At 40.7% G+C, this 16,751-nt stretch overlaps 1 protein-coding gene across 4 annotated transcripts in view; it reads left to right on the top strand.

Annotated features, from left to right (window-relative positions):
* Nucleotides 1-16,751, top strand: part of ENTPD1 (ectonucleoside triphosphate diphosphohydrolase 1) — a 116,232-nt gene that overhangs the window by 78,389 nt on the left and 21,092 nt on the right. For all 4 annotated transcript variants that reach the window (XM_061168879.1, XM_061168774.1, XM_061168959.1 and 1 more), the window contains exons 3-4: nt 13,532-13,649; nt 16,130-16,280. In XM_061168879.1, the coding sequence (XP_061024862.1) occupies nt 16,192-16,280 (89 nt within the window). In that variant the 5' untranslated portion in view covers nt 13,532-13,649; nt 16,130-16,191. The remainder of the gene's footprint in view (nt 1-13,531; nt 13,650-16,129; nt 16,281-16,751) is intronic.

The following is a 16,751-nucleotide window of genomic DNA, read 5'->3' as shown; positions in this document are numbered from 1 at the left end:
CTCCCTGGCACTTCCAGTTTTGCACATGTGTCAGAAGGGCTATGTGGGTACCACAGGTGACCTACTAGGTAGTAGGAGAGAAGACCCTGAGAAGAAATAGAGAGATGAGAAGGCACAGGTGGAGCTGGAGTAAAAAGGTTGGTCAAGGACATGTGAAGTGGCCACAAGAGGTATCTGAAGCATCACTATACCTATTGCTTTTTGTGGGGGCAGAGAGTCGTTTGTACAAATAGTTTCAGAAATAGAGACATATTAATACAGAGGTAGGTGCAGTGCTATGGCAGCCCAGAGGAAGGAGTCACCAATTGTGCCTGGTCACATGAAGACTTCACGGAGGCGGCAGCCTTGGGGCCAAGTAATAAGGAACACTAAGGAGTTTCCCAGGAGGTGAGGTAGGACATGTTCTTTACAAAGACCATACCATGTGTTACAGAGTGGCAGCTTAAAATAGCAAGTGATCTTGGGGAATCACTAGCAGTTCAGTATGGCTGGAATATTGAATATGGGGCAGGAAGGAATGGTGGGAGAGGAGACTTTAGTCTGAGCTTAGTTTGCCTAGCTCAGGAGTGGATGTCTCATCCATTCAACTCTAGTAGTGCTCAAGATTGGCTCCATGTTAAAAGCACCTGGGAAACTTTTTAAAAATACTCATATCTGGGCCCTACTCTGGGTCAATTAAATCAGAATCTTTTGTGTGAAGCCCAGGCACTGGTATGTTTTAAAAGCTTCCCAGGTGATTCTAATGAGCAGTCATGCTTGCCAACCACTGCTTCGAAGGTTTCAAACAGGGAGGTTATGCCCAGATTGTGTTTCCGAGATTCCTCTTGGCTGGAGAGCAGATTAGAGGAGGAGAGACCAGTTAGGATGTTCCTGACATTGTGTAGACAAGGCAGTTGAGCCTGGAACTAAGGCATTGTCTGTGGAATTAAGGCATTAAGGAGATAATGTGAGAGACACTTAGGTTGACCAAATCTTAGTGATTAAATTCCTTAGAGGACCTTTTAGGATAAAGATGGAACACGTTGGGATGTAATGTTGAGAACAACCTCTGCATGCTTCTGTTTAAAGAGGGTGGTGGCCATAAGCCCCTCTATGGAAAGACTTTCAGCTGTCTCTCTACCCACTGCCTCTGATTCTTCATCCCTGTCTTATTGCAGGGATAATTATTCTGTCTGCTCAGAGTGTGACACAACATGGGCCATGGATTCACACTGCCTGGGTTTAAACCTCAGCCCTGCTCTTATAGTCACAGGACATAACTTCTCTGAGCCCCCGTTTCTCCATTTGTAAGACAGAACTGATAATTGATATCTCATAAATTACTGTAGGAATGAAGTGGGATAAAGTAAGTGCATTGTGAAGTATGGAATAGGATGCTGGCCCATTGCAGATACTCAATGGTTGGTAGCTCATGTATTATCATTATCATCTTTGCAGCCTATCTGTCTGGTGACAAATCGCCACTTATCTTTTTCCCTGCCTCTTCCCATCTGACTTGCCCTCTTCTAGCCCAGTTCTGGTCAGCCCTCCAGTCCTGAAGATCCAGTCTTGTCGTCTTCCTGCCTGGTCCAGTCTGGGTTCAGCCTTGCTGGGGAGGTGGGTGGCCTCATGCCTGGGCCACATCTGGCAAAACACAGGAAGTCTTTATTGTACTGATGAGTCTACTTGCCCAGCTACCCAGGTTGTAAAGCATATTGAGGACAAGGACTGGGTTTCATTTGTCTTTCCCTATGTTTTAATACTCTTTCACTCAATTTATTCATTTAATAAATAGTCATTGACCGTCTACTCTACTTTAGGCCCTAGGGATACAGCAGTGAGCAAGACTGGCAAAGTCCTGACCCTCATGAAGGTTATAGTCTAGTGGAAGAGATAATCATTAACCAAATAGTCACAAAATAAATGTTAAATTACGACAGCACAGCCTCTGACTTGGGTGGCTGCCTCATAGAAGTTCGCTGACTCAGTGAGTAGAGTGAGCATCTTGAACAGGTAAAACTGCTCCCTCCTTGGCTGTGAAGAGCGTGTGAAGAAGGACTAGCCCGACAGCAGAATCTGTCAGCCTCTGCCTCAGGCTCCCCTGTGGATGCTGACTCCCCGTTCTCACTCCCAGAGCATACCCAATTCAAACCTCCAGGTTGTAGAACCTGGGAATCTACACAGGTAACAGGCGTCCTGGGCTGTTCTCATGACATTGAAGTGTGGGAACTACTGCCATGTAGATACAGAACGACCACGTTGCAAAAACAAACAAACATAGGGCTTAATGAACTGAAGAATTATGAGCTGTACCTGTGTCCCCTGGGAAAGTGCCTTTGTCCTGGTGGACGTGGTGGGGAGGTAGAGTTGAGGTCTGCTTGGTTTACCACTTCCTTAATTGCTGGTTTGTCACTGAACACTGGCAGTTAGCGAGTTGTCAGATATTCCTTTAGCACAAACATTGCACATTCTGGTACACACAGAACCCCACAGGTTTCTCTCAAAGGCACCAAACTGATCCAGTCCCAAACCACATGCCTTAATTAAAAGCTGCCACTTCTGTGGAATGCTGGCCAGGGACCAGACAGCTTTGATTTCAATCCCAGATCTGCCATTTGCCAGCTCTGAGACTTTGGGCAAGTGTATTCTCTCTACACCTGTTTCCTTATGTGTTACACGGAGATGGTACCTACTTGGAGGATGGTTGTGAGGATTAAATGGAATAATATCATACTACTGACTCACTTACCAGAGTGCCCAGCACATCAGAAGCCCTCAGTGGAGACCAGCTGTCAACACTGTTTTGGGGGAGATGAGTTCTAGGAAAGGCCCTTAGCTGTTGGTGTGTTATGGTCACTGAGCCGGGTGCTCCCAGGATTTCCAACTGCTGCTAAGGGAAAGTGGCCTGTCCCCAGGCATCTGCTTTAGTCACCGGGAACTGAAGTGCTATTCTTAGATGAGCACTTGTGATTTCATCTTTTTATGGAGAATTTGGAAGAATTTACCTCAGTTTTCAACCTCAAATACTCTTGGAAAATATATTATTTTTACTCCACTGGATTTTAAAAAAACAACACCTGGAGATGAGTGGTGGTGATGGTTACACAACAATTTGAAAGTACTTAATGCCACACTGTACACTTAAAAATAGTAAAAATGGTCAATTTTATATTCAGTGTATTTTACCACAATTAAAAAAATAAAAACAACAAACAACAACAAAATTGCAGTTTGTATTAAAGGTCTAGAAACTTCAACTGAAGAAAAAAGAAAGGAGGGAAATGGTCTCTGTTTCCAGGCCCTGCCAGCATCACTGTAGCTAATGGAGACCTGATTTGTTTATAGAGTACTAGAGTCACATTCAAAAGGACAAGCTTTGTTTATTCAAAAGGGCTAACTGAGGCAGACTGATGAGGTTGCTGAAGTTGCCATTAAAGCTACAGGGACACCAGAGGGCAGACAGCAGAAGCAAGAAGAACTACAGTCTTGCAGCCTGTGGAACAAAAACCACATTCACAGAAAGACAGACAAGATGAAAAGGAAGAGGGCTATGTACCAGATGAAGGAACAAGATAAAACCCCAGAAAAACAACTAAATGAAGTGTAGATAGGCAACCTTCCAGAAAAAGAATTCAGATTAATGATAGTGAAGATGATCCAGGACCTCGGAAAAAGAATGGAGGCAAAGATCGAGAAGATGCAAGAAATGTTTAACAAAGACCTAGAAGAATTAAAGAACAAACGAACAGAGATGAACAATACAATAACTGAAATGAAAACTACAGTAGAAGGAATCAATAGCAGAATAACTGAGGCAGAAGAACGGATAAGTTACCTGGAAGACAGAATGGTGGAATTCACTGCTGCGGAACAGACTAAAGAAAAAAGAATGAAAAGAAATGAAGACAGCCTAAGAGACCTCTGGGACGACATTAAACGCAACAACATTCGCATTATAGGGGTCCCAGAAGGAGAAGAGAGAGAGAAAGGACCAGAGAAAATATTTGAAGAGATTATAGTTGAAAATTTCCCTAACATGGGAAAAGAAATAGCCACCCAAGTCCAGGAAGTGCAGCGAGTTCCATACAGGATAAACCCAAGGAGAAACATGCTGAGACACATAGTAATCAAATTGGCAAAAATTAAAGACAAAGAAAAATTATTGAAAGCAGCAAGGGAAAAATGACAAATAACATACAAGGGAACTCCCCTAAGGTTAACAGCTGATTTCTCAGCAGAAGCTCTACAAGCCAGAAGGGAGTGGCATGATATACTTAAAGTGATGAAAGGGAAGAACCTACAGCCAAGATTACTCTACCCGGCAAGGATCTCATTTAGATTTGATGGAGAAATCAAAAGCTTTACAGACAAGCAAGAGCTAAGAGAATTCAGCACCACCAAACCAGCTCTACAACAAATGCTAAAAGACCTTTTCTAAGTGGGAAACACAAGAGAAGAAAAGGACCTACAAAAACAAACCCAAAACAATTAAGAAAATGGTCATAGGAACATACACATCGATAATTACCTTAAACATGAATGGATTAAATGCTCCAACCAGAAGACACAAGCTTGCTGAATGGATACAAAAACAAGACCCATATATATGCTGTCTACAAGAGACCCACTTCAGACCTAGGGACACATACAGACTGAAAGTGAGGGGATGGAAAAAGATATTCCATGCAAATGGAAATCAAAAGAAAGCTGGAGTAGCAATACTCATATCAGACAAAATAGACTTTAAAATAAAGAATGTTACAAGAGACAAGGAAGGACACTACATAATGATCAAGGGATCAATCCAAGAAGATATAACAATTGTAAATATTTATGCACCCAACATAGGAGCACCTCAATACATAAGGCAACTGCTAACAGCTATAAAAGAGGAAATCGACAGTAACAGAATAATAGTGGGGGACTTTAACACCTCACTTACACCAATGGACAGATCATCCAAAGTGAAAATAAATAAGGAAACACAAGCTTTAAATGACACAAGAGACCAGATAGATTTAATTGATATTTATAGGACATTCCATCCAAAAACAGCAGATTACACTTTCTTCGCAGGTGCGCACGGAACGTTCTCCAGGATAGATCACACCTTGGGTCACAAGTCAAGCCTCAGTAAATTTAAGAAAATTGAAATCATATCAAGCATCTTTTCTGACCACTACGCTATGAGATTAGAAATCAATTACAGGGAAAAAAATGTAAAAAACACAAACACATGGAGGCTAAACAGTATGTTACTAAATAACCAAGAGATCACTGAGGAAATCAAAGAGGAAATCAAAAAATACCTAGAGACAAATGACAATGAAAACACGACGATCCAAAACCTATGGGATGCAGCAAAAGCAGTTCTAAGAGGGAAGTTTATAGCTATACAAGCCTACCTCAAGAAACAAGAAAAATCTCAAATAAACAATCTAACCTTACACCTAAAGGAACTAGAGAAAGAAGAACAAGGAAAGTCCAAAGTTAGCAGAAGGAAAGAAATCATAAAGATCAGAGCAGAAATAAATGAAATAGAAACAAAGAAAACAATAGCAAAGATCAATAAAACTAAAAGCTGGTTCTTTGAGAAGGTAAACAAAATTGGTAAACTATTAGCCAGACTCATCAAGAAAAAGAGGGAGAGGACTCAAATCAATAAAATTAGAAATGAAAAAGGAGAAGTTACAACAGACACCACAGAAATACAAAGCATCCTAAGAGACTACTACAAGCAACTCTATGCCAATAAAATGGACAACCTGGAAGAAATGGACAAATTCGTAGAAAGGTATAACCTTCCAAGACTGAACCAGGAAGAAATAGAAAATATGAACAGACCAATCACAAGTAATGAAATTGAAACTGTGATTAAAAATCTTCCCACAAACAAAAGTCCAGGACCAGATGGCTTCACAGGTGAATTGTATCAAACATTTAGAGAAGAGCTAACACCCATCCTTCTCAAACTCTTCCAAAAAATTGCAGGGGAAGGAACACTCCCAAACTCATTCTATGAGGCCACCATCACCCTGATACCCAAACCAGACAAAGATACTACAAAAAAAGAAAATTACAGACCAATATCACTGATGAATATAGATGCAAAAATCCTCAACAAAATACTAGCAAACAGAATCCAACAACACATTAAAAGGATTATACACCACGATCCAGTGGGATTTATCCCAGGGATGCAAGGATTCTTCAATATACGCAAATCAATCAATGTGATACACCATATTAACAAATTGAAGAATAAAAACCATATGATCATCTCAATAGATGCAGAAAAAGCTTTTGACAAAATTCAACACCCATTTATGATAAAAACTCTCCAGCAAGTGGGCATAGAGGGAACCTACTTCAACATAATAAAGGCCATATATGACAAACCCACAGCAAACATCATTCTCAATGGTGAAAAACTGAAAGCATTTCCTCTAAGATTAGGAACAAGACAAGGATGTCCACTCTCACCACTATTATTCAACACAGTTTTGGAAGTCCTAGCCATGGCAGTCAGAGAAGAAAAAGAAATAAAAGGAATACAAATTGGAAAAGAAGTAAAATTGTCACTGTTTGCAGATGATACTATACATAGAGAATCCTAAAAATGCCAGCAGAAAACTATTAGAGCTAATCAATGAATTTGGTAAAGTTGCAGTATACTAAATTAATGCACAGAAATCTCTTGCATTCCTATACACTAATGATGAAAAATCTGAAAGAGAAATTAAGGAAACACTCTCTTTTACCATTGCAATAAAAGGAATAAAATACCTAGGAATAAACCTACCTAGGGAGACAAAAGACCTGTATGCAGAAAACTATAAGACACTGATGAAAGAAATTAAAGGTGATACCAACAGATGGAGAGATAGACCATGTGTTTGGATTGGAAGAATCAGTATTGTGAAAATGACTATACTACCCATAGCAATCTACAGATTCAGTGCAATCCCTATCAAATTACCAATGGCATTTTTTACAGAACTAGAACAAAAAATCTTAAAATTTGTATGGAGACAAAACAGACCCCGAATAGCCAAAGCAGTCTTGAGGGAAAAAAACAGAGCTGGAGGAATCAGACTCCCTGACTTCAGACTATACTACAAAGCTACAGTAATCAAGACAATATGGTACTGGCACAAAAACAGAAACATAGATCAATGGAACAAGATAGAAAGCCCAGAGGTAAACCCACGCACCTATGGTCAACTACTCTCTGACAAAGGAGGCAAGGATATACAATGGAGAAAAGACAGTCTCTTCAATAAGTGGTGCTGGGAAAACTGGACAGATACATGTAAAAGAATGAAATTAGAACACTCCCTAACACCATACACAAAAATAAACTCAAAATCGATTCGAGACCTAAATGTAAGACCGGACACTCTAAAACTCTTAGAGGAAAACATAGGAAGAACACTCTTTGACATAAATCACAGCAAGATCTTTTTGCTCCACCTCCTAGAGAAATGGAAATAAAAACAAAAATAAATAAATGGGACCTAATGAAACTTCACAGCTTTTGCACAGCAAAGGAAACCATAAACAAGACGGAAAGACAACCCTCAGAATGGGAGAAAATATTTGCAAACGAATCAACGGACAAAGGATTAATCTGCAAAATATATAAACAGCTCATGCAGCTCAATATTAAAGAAACAAAAACCCAATCCAAAAATGGGCAGAAGACCTAAATAGACATTTCTCCAAAGAAGACATCCAGATGTCCAAGAAGCACATGAAAAGCTGCTCAACATCACTAATTACTAGAGACATGCAAATCAAAACTACAATGAGTTATCACCTCACACCAGTTAGAATGGGCATCATCAGAAAATCTACAAACAACAAATGCTGGAGAGGGTGTGGAGAAAAGGGAACCCTCTTGCACTGTTGGTGGGAATGTAAATTGATACAGCCACTATGGAGAACAGTATGGAGGTTCCTTAAAAAACTAAAAATAGAATTACCATATGATCCAGCAATCCCATTACTGGGCATATGCCCAGAGAAAACCATAATTCAGAAAGACACACGCACCCCAATGTTCATTGCAGCAGTATTTACAATAGCCAGGTCATGGAAGCAACCTAAATGCTCATCGACAGATGAATGGATAAAGAAGTTGTGGTACATATATACAATGGAATACTACTCAGCCCTAAAAAGACACGAAGTTGGGTCATTTGTTGAGACGTGGATGGATCTAGAGAGTGTCATAGAGAGTGAAGTATGTCAGAAGGAGAAAAACAATTATCGTATATTAACGCATGTATGTGGAACCTAGAAAAATGGTACAGATGAGCTGGTTTGCAGGGCAGAAGTTGAGACACAGATGTAGAGAACAAATGCATGGACACCAAGGGGGAAAAGCCGCCACGGGAGGGTGGGGATGGTGGTGTGATGAATTGGGTGATTGGGATTGACATATATACACTGATGTGTATAAATTTGATTTAAAAAAAAAAAAAGCTACAGGGACTTTTAAGAAAGATTCTAAAGGACCAGTATGTCTGAAGAGACCAAAAGAAGTTAATTCACACCGTTGCCCATGTTACCTGGCTTCTGGGGTTTTTGTTGCAGGGAAGAGGTGGACCTCAGCCCCATGGCACTACTTTATATTAGACTGTGTATATTAACATCTTTTAGGACTGGAAGGAGTTTAGGGACTATATAGTTCTAACTCCCCTTATTCATTCATGTGTTTTGAGCAACAGTTGTCTGTTGAATTCCTTCTTTGTACCTAACATATAATAGGATCTACCATTGTGGATGCTGGATATACCATAGTATGCAACACAGACCTGCCCTAATATAGCTTAGGATCTAATAGGGAAGACAGACATTAATCAAATAGCCACGTAAATATGTAATTACACATTGTGGCAAGTGTTGTCTTTAGAGGGAAAATACAGGTTGTCTGAGACATGGATTAGGAGGGTAGACTCAGATCTGAGAAGGTCAGGGAAGGCTGGGATCTCAGGTGAAGGGCTTTCTGGGCAAAGTCTCTGGAACAGAAACCTCGTGGTTAGTGGGGAACTGAGAGTATGCTAGTGTGAGGGTGGGTGTTTTCTGAATGAGGAGAGGGTTGAACATCCCACTTCTGCTGAGTCATGAGTAGAAGTACGTCATCTGCTGTTCCAATTTTCTCTTTCTTTTCACATTGAAGGAGACTTACTCAGAAGCCTGGACCTGTGACATTTGCACAGGTAGAATTATTTCCATCCTAAGACAGGATCTGCCCCACTTCCACATGGCCTCCAATCTCCCTGAGCTCGGGCTCTGTTGCTACCCACATCTCCAGATCTTCACCAAGGCACACTGGTGTCTCATGAACCAAGCAAGGTCATTTCTGTTGACCCTCTTTCTAGACCACTGCTTCTGTTCACTCAGCATAGCTCATGAAGATCAGTTATGATTGATAAAATCATGTGTATGATCAAAAACTAGCTAAAGATGAAGTTTATACACAGTATGATTGCAACTATATAAAAATTACCATGCATTAAAAAAGACCAGAAGGAAATAAATAAAAAGAACAGTGATGTCCAGTTGGTGAAATCTTTTTTTTTCTTAATTTTATTTTTTTTATCAGGATATAATTGTTTTACAATGTTGTGTTAGTTTTTACTGTACAGTGGAGTTCCTTGTGCTATACAGCAGGTTCTTATTAGTTATCTATTTTATACGTATTAGTGTATATATGTCAATCCCAATCTCCCAGTTCATCCCCCTCACTCCTTTCCCTGCTTGGTGTCCATACGTTTGTTCTCTACATCTGTGTCTCTATTTCTGCCCTGCAAATTGGTTCATCTGTACCATTTTTTTAGATTCCACGTATATGTGTTAATATATGATATTGGTTTTTCTCTTTCTGACTTACTTCACTCTGTATGACAGGTTCATCCACGTCTCTACAAATGACCCAATTTCATTCCTTTTTATGGCTGAGTAATATTCCATTGTATATATGTACCACATCTTCCTTATCCATTCGTCTGTTGATGGACATTTAGGTTGCTTCCATGACCTGGCTATTGTCAATAGTGCTGTAAATGAACATTGGGGCTAGTTGGTGAAATCTTAGATGTCTTTTTTTTCCTTTTCCTTTCATTTTCTAGATGTTACTTAATAAAATTATAGTACTCTTAAAAGAGAAAGTCATATTGAAATAATAATATTAAGGGGATATCAGATCTCTTCCTCACTACTCAAATCTTTGATTTTTCTTTGATGTGAAGGACATACTTATAGGGGCTTTTAGAAATGTTTTAAATATGAGCTACCGAGAAACATTGGGTACGAGTAATAGCATGACAAGGCACAGCATTTCACAAAGCATTTCTATAGGATGGAATTTTTATTTAAAACAGAATTCTGTTGTCACTGAGTCTGGGGGATGCTGGTTTAAACTAGGTTAAGCGGGTTTCTCCACTGTCAGACTTCTCTGAAGCAGTCACTACCTAGTGGGTTCGTGAGCCCAGGATGGGGAGAGAGCATGCAGCATTCCCCAGACTTCTGGGAAACTTTCTTCACTCAGGTCCTTGCAGGCTTAGTGCTCTGTGGAACATGCTTTGGAAAATGCTTATGTGGGGAAAGAGAGCAAAAGCTGGTGGCTCCTGGGGTTCTAGATGGATCAGGTGAGGTATAACTATCTTTACTACCCATTCAGCAAGTCAAACTGCTCTGGACACAGTTTTCTACTATAAAATAAGAGGATTGGATGAAATGAACTTCTAGCTCTAAAATGGGCCAGCTATGAAAAACAAGTGAATAGAGCTGCAATGAACATTTTGGTACATAACCTAAGTGTCCATCATTGGATGAATGGATAAAGAAGATGTGGCACATATATACAATGGAATGTTACTCAGCCATAAAAAGAAACGAAATTGAGTTATTTGTAGTGAGGTGGATGGACCTATAGTCTGCCAAACAGAGCGAAGTAAGTCAGAAAGAGAAAAATACCGTATGCTAACACATATATATGGAATCTAAGGAAAAAAAAAAAAAAAAAGCTCATGAAGAACCTAGGGGCAAGACGGGAATAAAGACACAGACCTACTAGAGGATGGAATTGAGGATACGGGGAGGGGGAAGGGTAAGCTGTGACAGAGTGAGAGAGTGGCATGGACATATATACACTACCAAACATAAAATAGATAGCTAGTGGGAAGCAGCCGCATAGCACAGGGAGATCAGCTCGGTGCTTTGTGACCACCTAGAGGGGTGGGATAGGGAGGGTGGGAGGGAGGGAGATGCAAGAGGGAAGAGATATGGGAACATATGTATATGTATAACTAATTCACTTTGTTATAAATCAGAAACTAACGCACCATTGTAAAGCAATTATACTCCAATAAAGATGTTAAAAAAAAAAACCAAAAAAAAAAAACCAAGTGAATATGCTTGTAGTTTTGTGACAATGAAAGGCAAACTCCCCGAATGTTCAAACTGAGAATTTTCAGACAGTCAAGCTTTAACTTTCCCTAAAGCAGCAAGCGATGCCAAATTTTTATTCTGCAATCCATTTGGATGACAAAAAACATTTGTTCCAGTTCAACAGGTTAGCATTCCAGGCTGCTGTATACATAAGGTGAAATGCCCTCAATTCCTATGTCAATGCTCTACCCGCCCTTCTCAAGCACTTGCCAAATGAAATGTAGTAAAAGTTTTCCTTTCTCAACCACCTCACTGTGTAAGGCCTTAGAGAAACAGGCTGATAGGAGCAAGGCTGGTTCCTTTGCTCTACTGGAAGAGTATCTTTCATGTTAACATAGTAGACAGAATAGAACATCCTGATTCCAGATAAAGGCTGCTGGCTGCTGCTGCCTTGCTATCTTTTATCATATACTTCTGTGGTTAGAACATCTTCTGACAGGAAGAATTCAGGGACCCTGCTAGGGAACAGCAGGATTTTCTGCCGTGAAACCCCTGAGGCTTTTGCTCCACCCTGAGGGGTTTCCCACGGGTTCAAAGGCCCCAGACCTCAGGTAGACCCCTGTCTGCTCACAAAGGTCACCACCTAAGCCGGTTCTTGGTTTGATCTCACGGCAAGCCTGGTTGCTGAGGAGTCTGTGCAGCTTCCTTCCTTGCCGCTCATCTGAGCTGCGATCTGCCACTTGATAATGCTGAAGTCAGCAGCTGTTTTACATCTATCCCCTCATATTGTCTTATCACCTGGGAAGAACCTAAAAACTCCAGGGAGAAAAGAAGACAAGAATTAGAATTCAACTCCCTGGACCAGTGCGGATAGCTAAACGTAGAGCTTGTTGAGGTGTCACGTTTTCTTCCATTTCACCCCAGGGAGTATCACTGTGCTGCTGTGTGAGCATCCTTGACCTTCCATAACATCTGCAGTATTCTCTGCCTCCCTCTGCACAGTGGGGCTTCCCTGTGGTAATCAGCATTATGCCCCCATAAAGAAAAGGGCCCGCATGCTTGCTTCGGGCAAAGTGATTAGGTGACGGAGCCTGGATTTGGATCAGAGTCAGTCCCAAGACCTTGTGCTCCTTATACAGAGGAGCAGAGGAGCAAGGTCCAGACAATTGTTTTCAAATTGGTGCCACACTGAAAGGTCTGACTCTGATCGAAAACCAGGCTCCGTCACCTAATCACTTTGTATCTTGACTAAATTACTTAACCTCTTTGTACTTTAGTTTCTCATCTGTATAGCGGGGATGAAAACAGTATGTACCTTATAGTACTGGTCTAGCGGTTACGTCAGATAATTCTTATAAAATGCTCCTCACAGCACTTGCCTGGTGCATGTCATGCCCTCATGAAATGTGATGTGGTGACTTTGTTCTTCTCCCTTTCTCTTCTGGCCACCTAGTTCTTTCTCATATTGTCTTTTTACCTTTCCTCCTCCACCTCCTTTCTTACTTTATTCTTCCTTTCATTGCCTTCTATGCTTAAGAGCCAAAAGCATGAAGTTAAAGTACAAATCTTTTAAAATTTATTGAATACAATTTATAGTTATATTTGTAATTAAAAACAAGCACACTTAGTATTTTCCATGTCTCTTTTCCAGAGTACAGGCCACATACCAGGCCAATTAAATCACAAATCTGGGGGTCAGACACCGTCATCAGTAGCCTTTGAAGCTCTTCAGATAATTCTAATATGATTCCAATGTGCATACAGGTTTGGGAACTGCTAGATTAATGGCTTCCTACTCCCTCTATATTGTCTCGGCTACTTCAGTATATGGTTCTGAATCTTGGCTGCAATTTAGAATCACCTGAGAAGCTTCTAATAATATGGGTGCTTGGGCCCTACCTTGGGTAAGGCCTGGATATTTCTAATGTGCAACCAGCACTGAGAGCCGTAGTTCTAGAGGGATTGGTGTCCTGGTAGATCTTATGATCAGCATAACTCCAGGCACTCACTCCACCCCAACCTACCCCCACTATGAACTAAAATACTTTCTCCTCTGTGTTTTTGAAAACCCATGTCTTTGTCTCCTTCTGTTGCAAGCTGAATATGGAGAAGAATGATGTAATGCTGATAAGTTCTTGGTTTGTTTTGCCCTCAGTTTGGGATTGTGCTGGATGCGGGCTCTTCTCACACGAATTTGTACATCTATAAGTGGCCAGCAGAGAAGGAGAATGACACAGGGGTGGTGACTCAGATAGAAGAGTGCAAAGTAAAAGGTAAGATGAAGAAAAAGGGACCGGGAGACAGTGGGCATGAGAGCATGAGAGGCATATGGGAAGTGAAACAAACACACGAGAAAAAGGGAAGTCAAGTGAGAACGCAGCGGAGCTGCTATTGTTGCTATTTTATAAATAATTGCTATTTTATTATCATTATGAAAACGGTACTGAAATCAGTCCTTAATGATGAAGCCCTTGAAAAATAAACTTTCAAATAATTGGGTAATAGTAACTCCCATCAACAGAACAATTCTATGTGCCATGCCCTTAGTACTGAAAATGTGTTATTTCATCCTCACAATCTCCCTTTAAGGAATGTATTATTATTCCCACTTTTTTAAAAATGAGGGCACTGAGGTTGAAAGAAGTTATGGCACTTGTTTAAGGTTACTTGAGCTAGTAAGTGATGGAACTGGAGCTCGAACTGAAATCTGCCCAAATTTAACTAAACCCTTATCGGTCATATCATTAGCAAATATTTTCTCCTATTCAGTAGGTTGTCTTTTCGTTTTGTCAGTGGTTTCCTTTGCTGTGCAAAGATCTGCCCAACTTTAAACCCATGTGTTAGCCAGTGGTTCTCAAATTTGAACCTGCAAACCTGCATCAGAACCACCTGGAGGGTGTGTTAAAGCACAGGTACTCGCTCCCGCCCCCGAGTTTCTGGTTCAGTAGGTCTGGGATGAGGTCTGAGAATTTGCACTTCTAACAAGCGCCCAGGTGATGTTGAGGCTGGTGGATCCAGAGGATTGCTGCTCTTAATCTTTGTCCTCTAATCTATGGCTTGGAAGGAATTTTCAAAAGCCTTTAGCTTCTGTATAGGTAGGCAAATCATAGACCCTTAACGTGAGAAAAGGACCTTGTGGATCACTGAAGTCTTGTTTTATAGAAAAGGAAGCAGAAACCTGAAAGACTAGTGACTGGCAAGGAGGAACAGAACCAGGACAAGAATCTAGGCCTCCAAGTTGCACTACAGGCTTCCTGCTGCTCTGAGTCACTGCACTGCATATTGAGTCTTTTCCTAGTTAGTTTTCTTTTAAGGTTGCAAGACAAGTTAGAGTTGTGGCCAACAGCTCTTCCCACTCCCTCCCACCCAACACTCCCGCCCGCACCGAATGTTACCACACCGCACCGTCACCTTTCTGACCTTTATCTCTCTTGGCCTTTTGAGCCAGGGACCCACTGTTTAGTTTTGGTCAGACAGGTAACCTAGGCCCCAGAAGATAATTGACTTTTAGTTTGGTGGCCTGTGGGGTCCACTAATTTTCATAGTTTATCAAGAAAGCTGTAGATAGGATACGTTTCCAAGAGAGCAAGTCATTCTAGCCAGTAGCCTGATGTCCTCAGAATTTGACGCCATCAGTTCTGAGGTAGTACTTCAAACATTTCTTAAAACCCAAATCCCTCATTTTATTGACTTCTATTTAATAATTCACTGCCTTCCATTTCTTCTTCCACGTGTTGTTGTTGTGTTAGCCTAGCAGCTGTCTCCTGAGACACATGTCCCCATGTGTGTTTGGCCTAATAAATGCAGTAATTTTCCCTTCTCACAAGAGAGAGTTCTCTAATCAAATATTTAAATAGAAAGGTGAGTGGAAAGCTACCAGTTATTGAAGGCCAGACTTTTTGAGTCAAAACACTTAGCTGATAACTTGGAGCTGATTTTCTCATTACAGTTAAGTAAACAGGCTATTTAAAATTTGGTGAATGAGATATGGATCAGATATCTGGTTACTTATTGTTAAAGCAAATCCTCACTATAAAGCACTGAAAATGTAGATGATTAGCTTAAAGCGAGCCAAAATTGTTAACTGTTAAATAACTTCAAAAAGCGTAAAGCATCTTGGCTCTAATCCTCTCCACAGCAGCGGTAAAAACGGCTCTAAAACTGGACAGTTTTACTAGGCAGACAGGGTATCAGAGTGGAAAAACTGCTGAGGAGACATGGGTTCTATGCCTGTTTCTTCTAACAAAGGAAGAAACATTGCTTCAGAAATTTTAGGGTTAGTTAGTAGCTGTTCCTGTCTTTTCAGTAAAAGCCCATGTGCCTGGTACATATTTTAATTTTTGTTCTGACTTATCTTTTGCCTTTCCCATCTTCTAGGAATTAGTGTTGTTAATTACAACTTTGTGGAAGAAACATCATAAAGCAGCTATATAGAGTAGTTATCTATAAGATCCCCATTTAAATCTGAGAGAGCCTGGTTTTAGGAAAGTTATGCATGCAATTGAATGTGAAAATTGCGCCATCCAGTGGCAAGATTATTGAACAGCAGACAGACCCGGCTTGAGGTCTGAAATTAAATCCTACCGAGGCTAGATTCAGTGTTACCCTCTAAGAACAAAAACTTAACAGATATCACAAAAAGAAATTGTCTCCTTGCATTTTCTCAGAAAACATCAGTATTTTCTCTAATAATGTGAAGATATGTCCTTTACTTTTAAAAACAATTTTCATCTGCTTCTACATTTTTCTATAGGTCCTGGAATCTCAGAATTTGCTCAAAAATTAAATGAAATAGACATTTATCTGACTGCATGCATGGAAAGAGCCAGGAAAGTGATTCCAACATCCCAGCACACAGAGACACCTGTTTACTTGGGAGCCACGGCAGGCATGCGGTTGCTCAGGTATAGCAGCCTGTAGGGACCGAGAGCAGCAGGGAGATAGGTTTGGCAGTTGCTAGAGCCTCTGAGTTACGGGCGAATGCCACACTTCTCTAACACCCCAATTCTAGACATGCTAAATGTCCACCCCTAAGAAAGAAAATCTCCGTAAGTGGGTAAAGTTCCCAAACTCTTAGTTTGTATAATGATGGGAGTTTAAGTATGTAAAAAAAAAAAAAAAAGGCCTCTTGCTCATCTCCCCACAGGGAATTCAAGAGAGTGATGGCACAAAGAGAGGAAGATTGAGCCTTTATACTCTGGGATTTGGGGCTACAGATTTAGCAATTCCACATCTGGGAGGAGGAAGGCACATCTTTACTGGTCACCATTTAGTATCTGTGGGCATTATTTGTTCATTTGTTTGTTCATTCATTCATTCAGTTTGTATTGACTGCCTGCTCTGTCCCAGGACATGGAAGTAGGTGACTCATCTTC

This window comes from Eubalaena glacialis, chromosome 1 (genome assembly GCF_028564815.1).
Source record: "Eubalaena glacialis isolate mEubGla1 chromosome 1, mEubGla1.1.hap2.+ XY, whole genome shotgun sequence".
NCBI lineage: Eukaryota > Metazoa > Chordata > Mammalia > Artiodactyla > Balaenidae > Eubalaena > Eubalaena glacialis.
Note: the sequence above shows the minus strand (reverse complement) of the source record. Positions and strands in the feature narration are given on the sequence as shown.